This window comes from Emys orbicularis, chromosome 11 (assembly GCF_028017835.1).
Source record: "Emys orbicularis isolate rEmyOrb1 chromosome 11, rEmyOrb1.hap1, whole genome shotgun sequence".
Lineage (NCBI taxonomy): Eukaryota > Metazoa > Chordata > Testudines > Emydidae > Emys > Emys orbicularis.
Genome location: NC_088693.1, coordinates 27,299,239 through 27,318,586, shown reverse-complemented (window position 1 = coordinate 27,318,586; position 19,348 = coordinate 27,299,239). Strand labels below are relative to the sequence as shown.

Below are 19,348 nucleotides of genomic sequence, written 5' to 3'. Positions count from 1 at the left end.
TGCCTAAATAATGACAATGATTTTGAAAAACCATCCACCCACTCAAAACACTACGAATTTTCCTCTGTTAGCCACAGTTTAACTGTGTAACTGTTCCAGTGTAACTGACATGCTTTATACGGCAATATTTATTTTATTTGTATAGTCCAAAGAAAGGGGAACAGTAGAAAGACCTTGTGAAAGTCTGTAGACAAAGAACAGCAGTAAACTTACTATCTACCGGGTTTTGTTTCAAAGTTATTAAATAGTACTTCATATACTGTTTACATTGTTTTTCTTTACATTAATGTAAATATTTTCTAAGCATACTGTACAGTACTTTCTGAAGGCAATTAGGAGTTGTTACTAACATCTAAATTTAGGATTCTGGATACAATACAACAGCCACGGAGTCTGACTAAGTAATGCTTTCAGAAGAGTCCTAAAGAGACAGAACACTGGCCTTAAAGACTTAAGTTAAGAGCAGGAAAAGGATGTGTAACAGGTGTGCATAATCTGTACACATGCTATATTACACCAATGTTCCTGTGTCATGAATTCTACGTCCATTTAAATGTTCAATGTTAACTGTGTGTCCTGTTCAGCCTGTACAACTTAATCTAGAGTCAAAGTTTATACTGCTAAAAAAGCCTAAAAGAGGATCTTTCTTACAGATTACGTAATTTATTATAAAAGCTACTGTCATAAGAGAAAATACATTAGCTTCAAGAATTACCTTACTATCTAAAAACTACTTTGAAAAACTATGCAGTCTAAATGATGTCTAAAAGGCTAGATGGAAAGTCCAAGGTTTTTTGTATCCTAATGAAGTTTCAGGTCCAAACTCACAAGCAGACAATAAAACATTTACATTTTAAAATAACCAGTGAAGAAGGAGAATGTGATATGGAAGTCATCAAAAATAAATTCTTGGAAAAAATAAGATGGGCATGTGAAATAAGTTCATGTTTCAACCGTGGTACTAATCGAAATTCAAGCACTGAGGAATTTCTCAGAACAATTCTGTAATATTTTTAGTAAGTTACTGAAGGTGTCTCTCATCAATTTTCTGATTTGTCTACTAGTGTATACAGATGGATTGTTTTAGAGACTCTTCTTGCTGTATCTGGTAGTTACAGGGATAACAGCACTACTTATAGTTACTTGAATACCTAACTGCTGAATCATGTAATTATGATTGAGTTTAGTTAATCAGGCAGAGACTCACAAGTTTAGTATGATTATGTTCAAACAGTCAACAGTGTATACAATCTTGCATATGTTCTTTTCCTATCACCTCAAACCCTGAGGACTTTCTACTGTAAATCACAAGCAAACATTATATGGTTCTCTCTGTTGTATTTGGAATTCATCTCAAATGAGGTAATTTGAACCAATAAAGGCAATTTAAAAAAAAACAACACTAGGCATAAGACTATCAGTATGCTTTACACAATCATATGATTTCTGTGGTTGAAGACATTGAGAAAACTGAATAAAAAATAAAATCTAAATTACATTGCATTGCAAGAACAAACAAGATTAGCAAATGTTCTCAAAACTCTGAACTTACTAACACGTCTTTCTCTTAGTTTTTATTCCTGGACCCACATAAAACAGCCTTACCAGATATTCTATAAAATGGACACTCAAGCCCTATAATATAAGAAATTTAGAGGTGCTCTTTGTTTTAGACTTATCAAGCTTACCCTCCCCACCACATATCAACTTTGGTCTGTGATCAGAGAAGTTCACTGTCACCATATTAGAATTGTTCCTCAAACAGATTATAAATAAGCGTGACAGAATTTAATTTTTTTAAGTAATTTCAATTCATATCAATGTTTATTCTTAACCTTTCTTTAATTTTTATTGATTTAAATTTTTACATTTGGGGAAAATTATGGGGGGGGGGGGAGAATCAGACAACTATTTAATGAAAGTAGATATAAAGCTTTAATTTTTTGAGTGTAACTGTTAAAATGCAAACTGTCATCATCACATGCCAAAATATACAAAGTAAATATCCTTAAATCAAATTCTAATAAGTTCTCAAGCAGCATCTTTCTACCTTGTCTATCTATAAATTTTGATTATCGATGGAAATATTTTTGTTGGCTAGTATGTGTACACTGAAATCAATTATTACCAACAATTACCAATAAAAATCTAATCCTTCCAAGCCTATTATAAAGCATCATTAAGGTAGTTGTAATTCTAGCATCTCCAATACTATTAAACATGGTGAAAATACCTGAGGTTTCTTTTCAAGATCTTCTTTTGGCTCTTCTATTAAAGATGTTTTTAATCTAAAAACAAGATCACCCAAATTAGATCTGTTGCAACAGAACTTAGAAAATATCTTATCACCACAAGCCCAGTTGGTATATCGTACTTACAAAGAATCTTCCTGGCTCTGAGTATATTGAGAAAACAAGGCAGTATCTTGGGATGCATCCAGATTATTGTACATAGCAGGAATATCAATTCTGGAACCAAAAAATATCATTTCAGGTAGGTGTAGATTTATCTCAGAACTTCTAGTGAGAGACAACATGTAATTTAAACAACACACAGTTTAAATGAGCTGAAAATTCTCATCAAGGAAACTCTACATAGACTGAACTGCAAAGTCCTCACAAGATTATTTACACTTCTAAATCACTCTGTGATATGGAATGAGAGACCTCTTGCAGTGAAAGTGTGTTTCAGCAATCAGTGCTTGCTATGAAGCAACTGCTGTTTACGTATGGGTATAAAATTCTTTTTTGATCTTTTGATTCCGGTCTTCAGATCATACTGCCAGCTGAAGACTTTCCTTATTTCAATTACTGAAAAATGCCATCTTACTAGTTTTAGCCTAAAAGCGAACATGAATCATTGGGTGAAGTTCTACTGCCTGTGTCATGCAGGTGAAACTAGACCAGTGGTTCTCAAACTTTTGTACTGGTGACCCCTTTCACATAGCTAGCCTCTGAGTGCGACCCCACCTTATACATTAAAAACACTTCTTTATATATTTAACACCACTATAAATGCTGGATGCAAAGCGGGGTTTGAGCTGGAGGCTGACAGCTTGCGACCCCCCATGTAATAACCTTGTGACCCCCTAAGTGGTCAGGACCCCCAGTTTGAGAACCCCTGAACTAGACAATTATGGTCAATTCTGGACCTAAAACACAATCTGTGAATGAAGTATAAATCAGAGATTGGTCCTGTCCCTTTAAGATACTGTTTCTTCCAAACAACTCTGATGTCTTTAGCCAAAAGATCTTTTTAGGTTAGCTTCAAGCTCTGGAGCTTGCATGTAATAGCACAAGATGCATAATTAATATCCTATTCAAGTTTGAGATGGAGTACATTCAACAAATTAAATTTAAAATTTGTCCTGATCAATTCATAATACAACCACTCTTGTCAGTGCTATGGATTACAAACCTCTTTGTCCTAAGAACTTCTTTTTGGTGTTCTGTCAATATTCTCTCTTTTGTTTCCAAAGGAATAACCACAAAATCAACAGATTTCTCCTCTTCCAAAAGTATCTCGTTTGATTTTGTCTTTGAAGATGAAAATTCTAGTTTCAGCTACGGAAAGGAAAAAATTGGTTTAAAAAACAAACAAGATAAAGGAAATACCATCCCAAAACAGAACAAATACTAACGTATAGTAACTGTGGTTCTTAGAGATGTTGCATTCAATATTGATCCTTCTATAGGCACATATGCACCTCATGCATGAGAGATGAGTTTTTTTATTTTTTAAATAGCTGTGTGAGGGACATGTATGTACCCTATGCCTCTTCATGCTACCATGTGAGGGTATACATAATTGATAGGTCAGATGCAAAGTTGGAGAGAACAATATTGTATCTGACCTGTCAGTTATGTGCCCGGCATAGTGTTTGACAAAGGTCAGTGGGTTACTCCATGTTGCTGCCTTACAGATTTAATATTGGCATATTAAAGCAGGCAGAGGATGCAGCTTGTGGTGTGGTGGAGTGAGCTTGGATGTTCAGTGGGAGAGGTACATCAACCAGGTAGTAACACAGTGAAATACATTTTGTTAACCATTTTGATACTCTCTGGGCAGGGATGGCCTGACCTTTAGAACATCTGGCTACAGCTATAAACAGATGGGATTTCAGTAGGAATGGTTTGTTCCTTTCCATAAAGCAGAGTCCTGGATATGTCTAGGGTGTGTGGTTTCTTTTCTTTTACATAGAATGAGGTTTTGAGGCTGATTGACTGGTTTAGAAGAAAATCTGAGACCACTTTATGAATTATCTTCAGGTGAAGCCTTAGAACTGTCTCGTCCCTATCAAATGTCATTAAGTGGGGTTCAGCCATAAGTGCCTGAAGCTCACTCACTCCTCCTGGTTGAAGTGATAACCACTAAGAAGATTTACTTCAGAATGAGGTGGTGAAGGGAGCATTCTGAGAGAGGCTCAAAACAGAGGATCCATGAGCCTCAGGAAGATTATATTGAACTGCCAGGTGGAAGTAGGTTCTCTAACCAGCAGGTAAGAGTGTAAAAGCCTCTTGAGAAATTTTGATACTGTGTGTGTCGACTTGAGTATCACGATCGTTTCCATGATGGGTAAAACTGGCTGTCTGCTCTGAAAGTATGGGTGAACCAGCTGTTTCTTTTGAGACTGGTATTTGCAGAGCTTCCTGTAGGGGATTGGTGTACAAATCCTCAGTGACCTCACAATGACCCTCGAGTCCTTCAAGGTGTCCTTCATTGTTCTTTTGGTGAAGAGCTCTAACCCCTTGAAAGGGGGGGGTGTCTCATGACCCTGAACCTCCCTCAGAATTCTGGATGCTAACTGCCAGGACAGCCGCGGCCATGTTGGAGGAGTCCATGACTACCTGCAAGGCTGTTCGGGCAGCTATTTGGTCTTCCCTTATAATCTCCTTTAACTCCTCCCTAGTGTCCTGTGGCACTTTTGCCAGGAAGGGAGTCATTCTCTCCCATATGAGGAAATTACATTTGATGAACAATGCCTGGAGCTTGCCACACAGAACTGCAGTGAGGTGGATGAGTAGGCTTTGAGCCCAAACAGAGCTAGTTTTTTGGGGGTTATCCTTGGGCATGCCTTTTGTCAATTTCAATTTGTCCTGCACTTCAACAACTACCAGGGGCCCTGGATCTGGTGGGATTAAAAGCCTTCCAAGTTTTCTGGAGGCACCTGACAGAGCTTCTCCACCTGTTTAGAGACAGGTTGGAAGGTAGCCAGAGCGTGCCAGAGCACTTTGCTAGCTCCCATGTGCCCGTATCACAATATCCCCAGTATGGATAGGTTGGCATGGCATATGGGTATGCCGCAAGTTGGCCCAACGCCACTCATGTCTTTTTTGAGGCAGTGCTCAGAGAGAGTACCAGCTCTAGGATCACTCTCAGAAGGTAACAGAGCATCACTGTTTGTTGCTGAGATAAAGAAGTAATCTGGCAACAAAGATGTACTTCGAATTGCAATGCTGTAGTGCTGCACCAGTACCAATGATGTTCCCTGGAGGGAATCTCAACAGCTCTCTAAGGTGTACCTTGGTCCTATAATAGGTGCAGCGGTTGGCACATATGCCTTTGTCAGTGCAGATGCTGGCAGTGCCAGCTTACTTAGGGCCACTTCCTTGGAGGAGGACTAGGCTCCTATTCTTGGAGGTCTGATGTCTCTCTTCTCTATGGGGAAGTGTATCTGTCTGGTCTCCACTCGCCCTTACTTTTGGCCTCGCCACTGTATTGTGGTGCTGATGCCAATGATGATGTGGTCAGTACCAGAGAAGCAAGTGCCAAGTCTGCCAGTACTGGTGTCAAAGCAGCTGCTGGCACCGGTGTTGGGAGTAGCATCGGCTAATACTGAAGGCTTTGGTGTTGGGGTGATGAGCACCAATGTAACCAGTTTCTATTTCAAAGATGTTTTCTTCCCTGCCTTCTTTTGCTGCTGGGTCCTCGGATGGGGTGTCTGCTCAGCGGGGCACTCACTGAGGATGACCCGTTAGATTTTTTTGGAGATCTCCTCTAGGTCTGAGATAATGCGTATTGATTGCGTGTGTGTGTGTGTAGCTTCAGCCATGCTGTCCTCACCTTGCAAATCATCGATGAGAAGGATTTGCACACTGAATACTTAAGAGGAGGTGCCTCTCCCCCAGACAGAAAAGGCTTCCACTCTGCCCATTAACAAAGAGAATAAGTCCACTGAAAGTCAGTTAGTGCTTATACCCTGAAGGTTTAGGGTCTGCCATTGGGGGTTGGCATGAGGCACCTCACCCTCAGCCAGCTGCATAGGGGTGTCTTTCTGGGATAGCTTTTTAGGAATGTCCACATTAAAGTATTAATGAAGATAAGGAGGGCAAAGAGGAATTTCTTCACAAAATTAGTCTAAAAGATGAGCCTGAAGGTCAAAGTAATGGGTTAGACACTTACCAGGTTCCATCCTGCTACCCAGGCTGTAAGAGGGAGCTGGGGAAGGTCCTGGCTGTGCCACCATTCATAACCTCACAGGTGCACAAGAAGGCACAGGGTACATGCACGGCCCTGATGGACACTGCTAGTCAAAGCAATCCAATCTCAGATGCATGAGGTGCATGTGCACCTACAGCAGGATACACACACACACCCACACACCCACCCACCACTAATACTTTGCCACAATACACAGCCAAACACAACTAATCAGATCTTAATGTTCAGCATCCTGCTGGCTGCTCTCCCTTATGGAGCCTCTGTTGATTAAACTTCCACTCCTTATAAAACCTACCTTGCCTTAAGTTTCCATAGCAATAACAAAAAAGAAAACTCCAAAAATACTAGACAATCTGAATAGGGAAAAACTAACAGCCAACTGCTATTGGCTGGCTTGCTTCAGACTGGTGGACTTGAGATACAAAAACAGCATACCCGACAGTCTCTTGTGGAAGAAAGTCAGCATAAAGTAATGTTTACTTTTATTACATCCATTTGTATGCACCTTACCTTTGCTGCTGTTACATGAGCAGTGGTAGTCTTGTCTTTCAGACCATTGGCCTGTCCCAGCAAGGAATCCCTTTTTCCACCTGATTTTACTTCTATTCCACTTATCTTTGCATCCCACTGGGAATTTTCTGTCTGTTTAAAGAGAAATAAAAATTGTGTTTAGTGTAAATAGATAAAATAGATAATTTAATGAAACTTTGCATAAGATTCAATTTCACTCATGACTTTGAAAAATATGTTTGCTTACCTTCCCCTGTATTTTCCTCTAAAATGTAAAGATTTTTGCAGATATGCTGCGTAAGAACAGGCCAATAGTTAAGATAAAATTCTAGTTATTATTTACCAAATGCCATCTCAGCCTAGGCCCTTCAGCCTCTGGTTATTCTAATTTAGGATATGGTTATTACCGCAAACACTAATCAACCTCCAATCATTATAGCAAAATCTTGATTACTGTAACTCCATAGGACATTGTTACTATGTCCAGCACAATTCCAGAACTGTATAGAGTAAACCACTCATAAGTAGTAACATAATAGATACTTACAGCATCAGAAAATGGACCACTGGATTCTTCCACTACCTCAACACTTTCAAAACCAGGTAGTAAAAGCAGAATTTTCTTTTTGGCTTGGCTTAATATGGATCTGTTTAAGGGAAAAAAATAAGATTTATGGGAAAAGTGCACAAGGTCGTTAAGTTCACTACTACTTCTAATAAGCAGCTCATATACGGTGAAGCAGAATGAAGCTCACAGATTCTGTACATCTACAGATATACTTGTACAAGAAAGGGTATTTTTTAGATCTGAAGCTTTTTACAGGCAAAGAACTCATTTGTGAGGACTTCCAAACTATCCCGATAACCCATGAACACCTTTTCCTTCCCTTCCAAAATTCCTAAAATAAAACTTCACATTTAAATGCTCATTCCATACAAATTCACTCCTATATTAGGATACTTTCATGACTTAATCACAATTAGTGGTTTGATTATTTTTTATCTCTATGTACTTGACCAAGGTTAAATCCTGAATTTAGGAACAGTTTTCCCTACTTAACATCTTATTTATAAGAAGTTATGATTTTTTGATGTTTATGTCCAATAACAAATTAAAAAGCTTAAGTTATCTTGGTTTGATTTATAAATACTCTGTGATTATGTAGCAAAATCAAACATAACAAATATACAAGAGAGCATCTTACTTTAATTCTTCAGGGTAAGTTAACACTGTAGCTTTAGCAAATGTTGCATTCCAGAACTGAGCACTTTGGTTGCGTATCTGTTTACTCTTATGCAGAAAGATTATGCATAGCAATGGAGAGAGCTGCTCTAATAGGTCACTATCATAAAATCCAGTATAGTGGGATTGTAAACATACAATGATCTCTCCCAAAAGTTTTTCTAACTGGAAAAAAAGAGAAAGGTGTAAATAATTTTTGAATCACGTACATATTCTAAAAATTAAAATAGTGAAATAAACAAGATTTATATAGTGGCAGTTTATGTGGCTATGACAAGAATATGGCCTGGACTCAGTTCCACAGAAATACTAAACCTCTATATATGAAGGAGCCCATAATATTTAATTCAACGCAGGTTTGTACTTCACCCTAGCCAGTTTTCAGTTCAAGTTTGTAGTACACCTTTAAGCGAAATGCTTACTAGCTTGCCTTAATACAAATATAATTTTGTTTTTAGAGCACAAAATTCTCAGATTTAAATGTCATACAGTAGTAGTTCTTTCCCAGACTTTTTCTGCTAAAATTTACCTTGTTGCTGAGACTACTGTACACTCTAGATCCATCAGCAAGCCTATGAAAGAAAGAACATAGTATGGATGAAGTATTCATGAAATATTTCTTAATCCTATTTGTTCTCAACAAACATTTCCAACAATGTTGATATAGGACACTAGAAAAGATGCAATAGTCCATCTTCAAGGTCTCACACCAACATATGAAGTTGCATATTATTTTAATAGCTACATTTAATAATTGACAACCCTTCTTGATTCCCCCATAATGGCCATAAACAAACTTTTTAAGCTAATGAGCATAACAATTAAAAATTAGTTCTAATAATCCACACAGAGTAGTTTACCGATCCATAACGAATTGTTTTCTAATAGAGTAATTTCTGCTACCTTCCTTGTGCTCCTCTTGGTCTGAGATACACCGACTCTGCAAGTAAACTTCCCTAACTAACTTCAGAGAGATTTTTGCATACATAACTGCAGCAGCACCTGGAGAGAGTTTAATACGGTATCCAATAGGCTTAACTGTAACCACCGTGCATGGTGAAAATTAAACAGATTAATAGTTTTCACCTCCAAAAATAAACATTTTTAAAGGAAAGTCTTTGGAAAATACAATGGAATGAAGAGCATTGCAAAAATATTTCAAAACCTTTATATGAAATTTCCCACAGTTTAAACATTTTAGGCTTTTACTTAAGTTGAAAACATGCGTCTCACGAAGCGGGTATTCACCCACAAAAGCTTATGCTCCAGTACATCTGTTAGTCTTTAAGGTGCCACAGGACTCTGTTGCTTTTTACAGATCCAGACTAACACGGCTACCCCTCTGATTCTTAATAGTACTTAACCCATGCAACTGTATACTGAATAAATTGAAGCAAGACATCTTTGTGTTTTTCTTTATACCTTCTGCTATACAGTTTCAAAGTGGATTACTTAAGATATCGTATATTCCTATTGGAATCTGTTTAAAGAAAAACAAATTGGAAATAGCTCTTCGGTTGGTAAGACTAGATAACTGCAAGTGTGTGTTAATTAGCACATTAAAGAAGATTGGGGTTTATAAATGCTATTTTATGCAAAAGTTTATATTTTGGATAAATGTATTAATGTTAAAGATAGTCATGATAAACACAAAATACTTTTAAAGAGTAAAGTTTTCAATGTGAGGGTTAAGTGGCGAAAAAGGATAAGGATCCTGAGGTTGACACTATGTTCATTCTGGAGGAACAACATTGTTAAAGACCACCTTCAAATTAAAGCTATTACTAGCAAGTCCTTATTTGGAATCCCAGGGAGACCTCACTGTCCAACAGTTTATGCTCAACGTAATTACAGAGCAAGAATACAGCAGTTTTGAAGAATGGAGTCTTCAGAAAATAGGTTACCAATATTCTAGTAGTAGTTGTGTATCCAACTTGTACAAATTCAAACTTGATATCTCAAATTCAGGCTGAATTCTATAAGGTACAGGGCGCCCTCAAATACCACTAAATTCAGCAGGAGTTGTGGACACTTAGTACCTCACAAGACAGAAGCTTTGGGTAGCCTGATTTATGGGCTATATTTTAATATAGCATGCTGCAGATGCCACAGTTTCACCAATATGCAGCAATATTACAATGTACATTTATCTAGAAGTCATCCCATAATTTCTGAAATACTCACTTTGTTTTTTCATAAAACATTGCAAGTGGTTTTGACAGAGTTGCAAACATAGTTCTGATCATCGAAGGCAAAGAAATATGGCTAATGATGTTGTGAAGAATAGCAATAACTGAAGTGCCAACCGAGATCAATGTTTCTGACTGGGTATCTTTGGAACTGAGCATATGGAAAGAGTTTATCAACTTCACTAGAAGTTTAAAGAGGGAGGCCAGCTTTCCAAGAGGTTCCTTTTTCTTCTTAGACCAATCTGTAGGTGTCTGTGGGGCTAAGGTAAAAAATAAATCCATTAAAGATAGTGACCTTAAACTTTCCCTTCTGCTTTATACAAAATTCAAATCAATATTGTCTGACATACAATATTAGAATGAAATAGCTCAGGATTAGAATGAAATAGTCCAGGGCAATAGTAAACAGCATATTTGGACTCCTAAAATAGCTCATCAGTATAAATACACAGTTATTCAAATCCACTATAACCAATAAAAATTCTAATTTAGTGCAGTTGCTGTGGATTTGATTCCAATTTGCCATTCACCCACCCTTATGGCCTGGAACTGATGCAGAAGCTTTGACACTGAGTGATCTTACATACTACTCTTAAATTCTATGTGTAAAAAACAGAAGGGCCAGATTCTGATACATTTAGTTATGTGGACTAGTACTCAAAATTGGATAAAACTGAAAAAGTTTCAATTAAAAGTTTACATCACATTATTTCAAGGGGAAAATCATTTCTCTTCAGCTCTAACTAGTACGGAGGTGGGCAAACTACGGCCCGCAGACCACATCCAGCCCCCAGGACTCTCCTGCCCAGCCCCTGAGCTCCTGGCCCGGGAGGCTAGCCCCCATTCCCTCCCCTGCTGTTCCCCCTCCTCCGCAGCCTCAGCTCACTGCGCCACCAGCACAATGTTCTGGGCGATAGAGCAGCTGCAGAGCCGCAGCCTGAGGCGGTGCTCTGTGCTGCGAGGTGGCATGGCTGGTTCCAGCTGGGCGGCGCGGCTGCCTGTCCTGGTGCTCTGGGAGGCATGGCTGTAGCACCGCCAGCCACCGGTGCTTCAGGAAGCGCGGGGGGGGGGGGGGGAGAAAGAGGGAGGAGTGGTTGGATAGAGGGCAGGGGAGTTCGGGGTGGTGGTCAGGGGTGTGGATAGGGGTCGGGGCGGTCAGAGGGCAGGGGGGTTGGATGGGGGCAGGGGTCCCAGGGGGCAGTCAGGAATGACAGGAGGGGTTGGATGGGGCAGTCAGGGGCGAGGGGTCCCGGGGCGGTCAGGGAGGGGTGGATGGGGCAGGGGTCCCGGAGGGGCCCATCAGGGAACCGAGGGGGGAGGAGTTGGATGGGGCAGGAGTCCCGGGGTGGCCATCGGGGGCGAGAAGCGGGAGGGGGGGGTCGGATAGGGGGCAGGGGCCGGGCCATGCCTGGCTGTTTGGGGAGGCACAGCCTCCCATAACCGGCCCTCCATACAATTTCGGAAACCCATGTGGCCCTCAAGCCAAAAGGTTTGCCCACTCCTGAACTAGTACCTCCACTCATTGAGTAGTCCTCCCAGATAGCTGCATGTAAGATACTACTCAATGTGTGCAAGGATGGCAGATGCTACAGTAAAAAATTAACTCAATTTCCATTTGAAGTTCCATCTTTAAAATAATGTTCTAGTGTTTACTTCAATTTTAATGGCTATGAACAGGACAGTGGAACAGGAAAACCAGTAACATTGTGTGCCCAACACCTTCTGTATTTATATATCAATAGCGCAAATGAAATGTGGAAAACAATTTCACTAACATAGGACTTTGGGTCAGTTATATGGGACACAAAACTAATAAAATGAAGTAATGCCCATTTCAAGTGCAGCACTGATAAGTGTTATGAAATGTAACCACATGTGCAGAAACTTTTATGTTTTAAAGTTAATTGCTTAATGTATAAATTCTTCAAGGCACATTATATGTTTAACTAAAACTGGAAACTGTAGAGTAGTAATCAAGTGTTGCTTTTTTAGGCTATGTTTTAACAAAGAAGTATGTGAAACGCAGGAGTTTTTGGACTGCTACTAAAATAAAATGCCTTAGTAGACTTAAAACTTTAAAAAAAGAAACTATAATTGAACCCACAACTAAATTTTCCAAATTTTAAAGGACATTTATGTTTTCAATAATCCACTAAACAGGAAAAAATTAGCTGTCATAATATACCAACCTATACCCTGATTTTCACATGTGCTGAGCCCCAAGGAGCTTTTACCAAGCTTGCATGGGAGCTGCTAAACGCTCAATACTTCTGAAAAATCAGACTTAAGTATGGATTTAGGAGCTTAATTTTAGTTTCCTATTTTTGAAAATCTTGGACTCAACTCTTAATTAAGAAAGAAAAATACCTCAGAGGTGGACTGTTAAGCATGTACAATACCTAATTTATCACTTGCAATAATTCTAGTTTTCAACCATTTACTCTTTGAAATCACAGAACAAATCCAATTATTGGAAATTTTTCTTACATATATTTTTTGGCTGATATTTAGTACCATATGGTGCAAAGTTGATGCAGTCAACCATAACTGATACAATATGGGTGAGACCATCCACCATTGACAGGCTCTAAGGGGGAAAAAAAAGCAAAAATCATTAGCAAAGCCAAAGCCATGGGGGTAGCGAAAAATGTGAAACAGTGTTTGAAAGAAATCTAGTAGTGATTGTGGGTAACAATCTGGATACATGTTCGCAACTATAATAAATGGCAAGGAGACCAATGCAATTTTAAGTTGCAAGGAGGAAATAATCAGGGCCAGGTTACCAGCTAGTCTAAGTCAGCATCACTCCACTGAATTCAAACAAGCAGATTTACACAAGCTGAAAATTCAGCCCTCTAGCTTTATCACATGTACTACTCCATTCAACTCTGACACCACATTACCAGAAATACCTGCAAATGGAAGGACTTGATAGAGGAACATCAAAAATGATTATAAGTCTAGAGGAATTGACCCCTAATGAAATGTTTTATATTACAATGTGTGGCTAGCTGAAGGACTGTCACGCTAAGAGTGCACATTTTTGGTTAAAATATTGTAAACCTAGCAATAAGATCTGCATAACAAGGAAGTTCAAGGGGCATATGATTAATCAATTGCTAATAGGAACACTAAGTTTGAGAGAGCATTTCCCTCAACCCATCGTGTTTGCCTAAAAAGAACTACATTTTGTTTAAATAATTGTGCCAAAACTGTTCAACTTTCATAGAATTTATACTTTGAAGTTCTTCAATTTAAAATAAGTCTGAGTGCAACAGCTATTACCGAAAATATAAGAGTCAGATGCAAATTTCCTATATTAGAATTAAGAGATGTGGTAGTATCAAGAGGGAGTTTAACAACAAGTGACAAATTTGTAGCATTGCAATTGTGTAGCTCTATTTCTCAGGCTTGACCTTTGTTGTATTTGTTCTTAAAGGAACAAAGTGTGGTTAACAAATTACAGTTAAATTTACAAAGTCTAAAATTTTATGACAACTTAGTATACATTTACATGTACACAAATTGCCAGCCCCATTTTGCTTGTCTGATCTGTTCTTATAAATAGGAGAATCAGTTGAAACACACTAGGAAGAGCCAGCATGATTGCAAACAAAAACAAATGCTATAAGCCTTGTTTGTTGGTCAGGCTACCCACCTGATAAACTGGTAATTGATTAATCTTCCTGACCTTATTTTACAAGTTGACAAATTATTAGTTGGGTAGTTCAGGTTTAAGGTTGTCAACCAGTGTGAGTTACCATTTAAATATGTGGAGTGTCGGTCGCAGTGGATTTAGACTATTGAATAAAGCTGATCACATTACATTTTTCTCTAATAGGCTTGTGGCAAGTTCAACGTCTTACTATACTTCAGTACTTAAAGCCCAAATCCAAAAATGTCCTTCAGTTGCAGTTTTACAGATAGAGCATAATCACATAATATTTGTATAGCTAATAATTAGTTTGTATAAAGTTCTATGCATCTGTTCAGCGGGATGGGAGGCCTAAGGATGAATCACAGACACATTACTTTGCTAATTTAGGGCTTGTCCACATTTCAAAAAGGACTAGATCAAAGCATATACATGAACCACTAACGCACATCAGCAGGTTCCACATGGACAGTTAGTCTGCAGCAGGCTAGTGTAAGGTAGATTCACACCCCAGCTTGCTACAAATTAAATGTTCATGTAGACAGGCTCTGAGGACTTCCCGTATTGATTATAAAATTCTATTTCTGTTCAGCTAGAACAGCATTCATTTTATGATTTCAAATTTACTGAATTGTGTATTTAACAACCATATTAGGCAGTAGAGCTTTCACTTCATGAAGAAGCCATCTCCAATTAGACAATGTAAATTCCATTCATGATCTGTAAATGGGTTAAAACAAAATTCTTGTTAACTGTATAACTAATGTTGCTGGGTTATGTTAAAAACTAGAAAATTGCTAAAGACTTGATATTTTGATAAATGCTTTATAAAAATTTTCTATAATCTATTCATGTGCACATTACTTCAAACAGTCTCTGAATCAACTCCTAATTTCTGTAGGAAAAGGATTATGTATTTTTCACCTGGTTTGTGTAAATAATTCTGACTGTAGTGTACTATTTGCTGTAGTTTATAAACAGATCTACATTGTTAAAGAAGCAGCTAACCTAGGCTGAAGGGCAAGGTGCCACATTTACAGTACTATAGTTACATGTGCTAGCTCCATTAGAATTAGCACACATATGCCTATCTGTACTACAATCACACTTTCACCTACAGTGTAGCCCTAAATTCCCTCTAAGCTGCGTGGTCACACAGCTGCCTATTAAGCTCCATGCATGGTCAGGGCTGCGGCGGGGAGAGGCGCCTCTCCCCGCTGGCCAAGACATGGGCCTGCCCTGGACTTGGCGCAGCATGGGGAGAGTTGCCTCTCCCCCAGCCCTGAACTGCTGCGGCTAAAGAGGGTTGGGGGGAGTCCTTGCCCCCCACCGTAGCCCTGAGGCAGCCTGCACCCCAAACCCCTCATCCCTGGCCCCACCCCAGAGCCCGCACTCCCAGCCAGAGCCCTCATCCCCCACACCCTAACCCTCTACCCCAGCCCTGAGCCCCCTCCCACACTCTGAACCCCTCGGCCCCACCCCCACTGCACGAATTCTGTTATGTACACCAATATGGAGGTGATGTGTCACACATCACCTCCATTTTGGTGCACATAACAATTCATTCCACACATGTATGTAAAAAATTAGAGGGAACACTGTTGTAGACATACTTTTATAATCCAACTCCTGATGTTTAGGTTTGACTAGGCTTATAACAAAGTTTGATGGTTAAATTTAAATTTAACTGAGTAAATGCAAAATGAAAGTTAAAGGGGGAGTGTTTTTCCGTGTGCAGACTGCATCAGCAGGAGTTTTATATAATTTAATATTGTGGTTTATACTTACTACTAGGGCTTCATCTTCTAGTCCAAATATTTTGGCACAAAGTTCTTCACAGCACAGATTTTCTTCTGCCGTTGCCACTAAAGCAGCACAGCGGGCAAATGTTCTATACAGCTCTGACCAGGTGCGCAACAAGGACTTCACAGTGGGCTTTAACGACCAAAACAGAAGTTATACATATAAAAATCAAAACAGTTTGTACAATTTTTCCTTCTTTCTGTATGTCAGAAGTCAAAGTGGGCAAGCTATTTGATTTTCTTCCTGAGCCGTGGGGAGAGATCCACCAAGTCTAATCTTGATTTTGTGTTTTTATATTCCTTTCTCTATTTGTCAATAGAACTATACCAAGTAACTGAAGCCTCGCCTACATTTTTCTAATAGGAAAAGCTTTTTCACATTTCAATTAACAAAACTGCACTGCTTTAAGTTCTAAATATAGATAAGAAACCCTGTGGTTACAAGTTTTGCTTTTATCATCAAAAGACTACAAAATGCCAAGACATTAACCTTAGGAGTACACACAAATACAGAACACAAGTTTATTTTTAAGAACGTAACATAAAAATGCCCATACTAAGTCAGACCAATGGTCCACCTAGCCAGTATCCTGTCTTCCGACACTGGCCAGTGCCAGATGCTTTGAACAGAATAAACAGAACAGGGCAATTATCAAGTGATCTATCCCACCATATAGTCCCAGCTTCTGGCAGTCAGAGGGTTAGTAATACCCAGGGTATGGGGTCGCATCCCTGACCATCTTGGTTAATAGCCACTGATGGACCTATCCTCCATGAACTTAATTCTTTTGTGAACCCAGTTATAGTTTTGGCCTTCACAACATCCCCTGGCAACACGTTCCACAGGTTGATTGTGTTGTGTGAAGTACTTGCTTATGCTTGTTTTAAACCTGCTGCCTATTAATTTAATTGGGTGATCCCTGGTTTGTGTGTTACGTGAAAGGGTAAATAACACTTTCTTGTTGATTTTCTCCATACCATTCATGAGTCTAGCGACCTCAATCATATGCCCCCTTAGCTCTTTTTAAACTGTCTATACAGCATGGTGCTCATTTCAAAAACTTCCAGATAAGTAGAAAAACTAAAAAATAAATAACTTACACTCAGTTTAAAAGTTTCTAGGAGACAAAGAGAAAGATTTAAGAATAGCCAGGTGTGAGCGGATATGGAGCCAGCTTACTTTGCATACATAAGATTCAGTATCTTAGACCCAAAGGAAGATTTGCTTGCCAATGTTTAATGTTTACTAGAAACACTGCATTTTTACAGAATCTAAGATTTGTTTTCATTTCTTACCTGTGGAAATTCTTGAATAGGGAAAATGTGGCTTATGGGTAACAGCAGTGCACTATAAACAGCATTAAAGTTGTGTTCCAGTGCATCTCCCTGATTTACTTCACTAGTCTAAATAAACCACAAAACAGTAACTTATTAGATAAGCAACCTACAAGGAGCAAAGGCCACCCAGATTAAATTTGGTTTCTAGTTTTTTAAATAAAGCTTTTACAAATTAAGACTAGAGTAATTCCATTTTTTAATTTTACAGTGTTTGCTAGTTTGCTTGAGAATCTAAAAATAGGCTATCAACTAGTTAAACAAAAAAGCAACAATGACCACTCAATTTTCACTGTCAAGAGAAAAATGCAAGAGAGAGTAAACAATCTATAAAACAGGATTCCAGGAATCATTTTGAAGCAATAGAAACCGGTACAAGCACAGCTGAGAGCTATTTTTGTTTACAGTATCACCAGGTTGAATCATAACTGGGATCAACTGTCTGTTACCGTCCAATTTTTAAATTTGCAGCTATTTTTGATTTTTTTAAAAAAGTTACAAATTACAGTCGTGTGACAGCATGGGCTTTTAGCTACTGTGAAAATCAACATTAGTGAAAAAATGAATTCTAAAGTAATAGAATTATTAGTAATAACTAGAGATTTTATTGGTAATTTAGGTGACTTAAAATACTTTAAAAACTATTCATATAGTTTTAAGGCCAAGGGACCATTATGATTATCTAGCTGTACTTCCTGCATAACACAGGCCAGAGAATTTCAGCCAGTGATTCCTGCATCAAGCCTATAACTTCTGGTTAAGACAGAATATATATTTTAGAAAGACATTCAGTTTTCATTTAAATTCTTCACATGATAGATTCTCCATCTCATAAGAACGGCCATACTGGGTAAGACCAATGGTCCATCTGGTCCAGTATCCTGTCTTCTGACAGTGGCCAATGCCAGGTGCTTCAGAGGGAATGAATAGAACAGGTAATCATCAAGTGATCCATCACCTGTTGCCCATTCCCAGCTTCTGGCAAACAGAGGCTAGAGACACCATTCCTGCCCATCCTGGCTAATAGCCATCTCATTCCTGGGTAAGCTGTTTCAATGGTTAAGTACCCTCATTGTTAAGAATTTGCACCTTCTGTCTAGTATGAATGTATTTAGCTTCAGATGCCAACTGTTGAACCTTGTTATATCCTTGTCCGGTAAAAGAGCACTAATATAAGTTTCTCTTTATGTAGGTACTTATAAACTGATCAAGTCACCTTTTTACCTTCTTTTGACTAAAGGTAAGTAAACAATGTCTCACTATAAGGCATGTTTTCACGACCTCAAATAATTTTTTGTAGCTCTTTTCAAAACCCTTTCCACTTTGTCAGCCCCCGTTTTTGAAATGTGGAAACTAGGACTGGATACTGCATTTCAGTAACAGTCTCACAAACGTCAACTAGAGGAAATAGCATGTCTCCACTTCTCATTGACATCCCCCCCACTTATACCTACAAGTGTAGAGTAGCTGTCTTAGCTGGACCCTCGCATTGGGCGATCATTTTCAATGGGTTAGACACAAAGACCCACCCCAAATTCTTTTCAGAGTCACTGTTATGTAGGCTGTAGTCCATCATATAAGTATGACCTACTTTCTTGGTGTTGACAAGTTGACAAGGAGCCCAGTTTACCAAGCAATACAGATCATTTTGTAGAACTGGCCTGTCATTTACTACCCTTTCAATTTGCATCATCTACAAACTACCAGCAATGATTTTTATGATTAACATAATTGGTCCCTTTAATTTTGAAGAGTAGAAAATACAACAACACAAATCAATTATGGAAAGTTATTTATTATTCCATCTACTTGATGTGTAATTTTACTTTAAAAAGTGACTAAATTATGACACTATTTCAGTGACCCTCCATAAAAATATTCAGTTTACAAAAGGTTGGTTTATATAACAAAGCATCAACCTAGACTTCTTCTCAATCATCACTAGCCATAAAAATTCTGCAGGACAAGTTATGTTCTTTATCACTCCTGTGAAACTCCACTGAAGCTAATAAAAGCACTTATGAATTATTCACATTTGATATCTGAGAAATATGAAATATTAGCAATGTCATATTGACATCACTTTTCAGAATAGAGCCATACTTTAAAAATCTACTTTTGGACAGCCTTCCACTATTGATCAACTACAAACTAGAATTATTTACTCTCTCTT

At 38.6% G+C, this 19,348-nt stretch overlaps 1 protein-coding gene across 1 annotated transcript in view; it reads right to left on the bottom strand.

The window, feature by feature from the left end:
• The window catches only part of RIF1 (replication timing regulatory factor 1), a 50,551-nt gene that overhangs the window by 8,569 nt on the left and 22,634 nt on the right, over nucleotides 1-19,348 (bottom strand). Inside the window, exons 16-26 of the mRNA XM_065413157.1 lie at nucleotides 17,137-17,244; nucleotides 15,827-15,973; nucleotides 12,871-12,970; nucleotides 10,379-10,643; nucleotides 8,724-8,766; nucleotides 8,157-8,359; nucleotides 7,499-7,598; nucleotides 6,952-7,083; nucleotides 3,418-3,563; nucleotides 2,379-2,468; nucleotides 2,234-2,288 (exon numbers count right to left, since the gene is read on the bottom strand). Coding sequence (XP_065269229.1) covers nucleotides 2,234-2,288; nucleotides 2,379-2,468; nucleotides 3,418-3,563; nucleotides 6,952-7,083; nucleotides 7,499-7,598; nucleotides 8,157-8,359; nucleotides 8,724-8,766; nucleotides 10,379-10,643; nucleotides 12,871-12,970; nucleotides 15,827-15,973; nucleotides 17,137-17,244 — 1,389 coding nt within the window. The remainder of the gene's footprint in view (nucleotides 1-2,233; nucleotides 2,289-2,378; nucleotides 2,469-3,417; nucleotides 3,564-6,951; nucleotides 7,084-7,498; nucleotides 7,599-8,156; nucleotides 8,360-8,723; nucleotides 8,767-10,378; nucleotides 10,644-12,870; nucleotides 12,971-15,826; nucleotides 15,974-17,136; nucleotides 17,245-19,348) is intronic.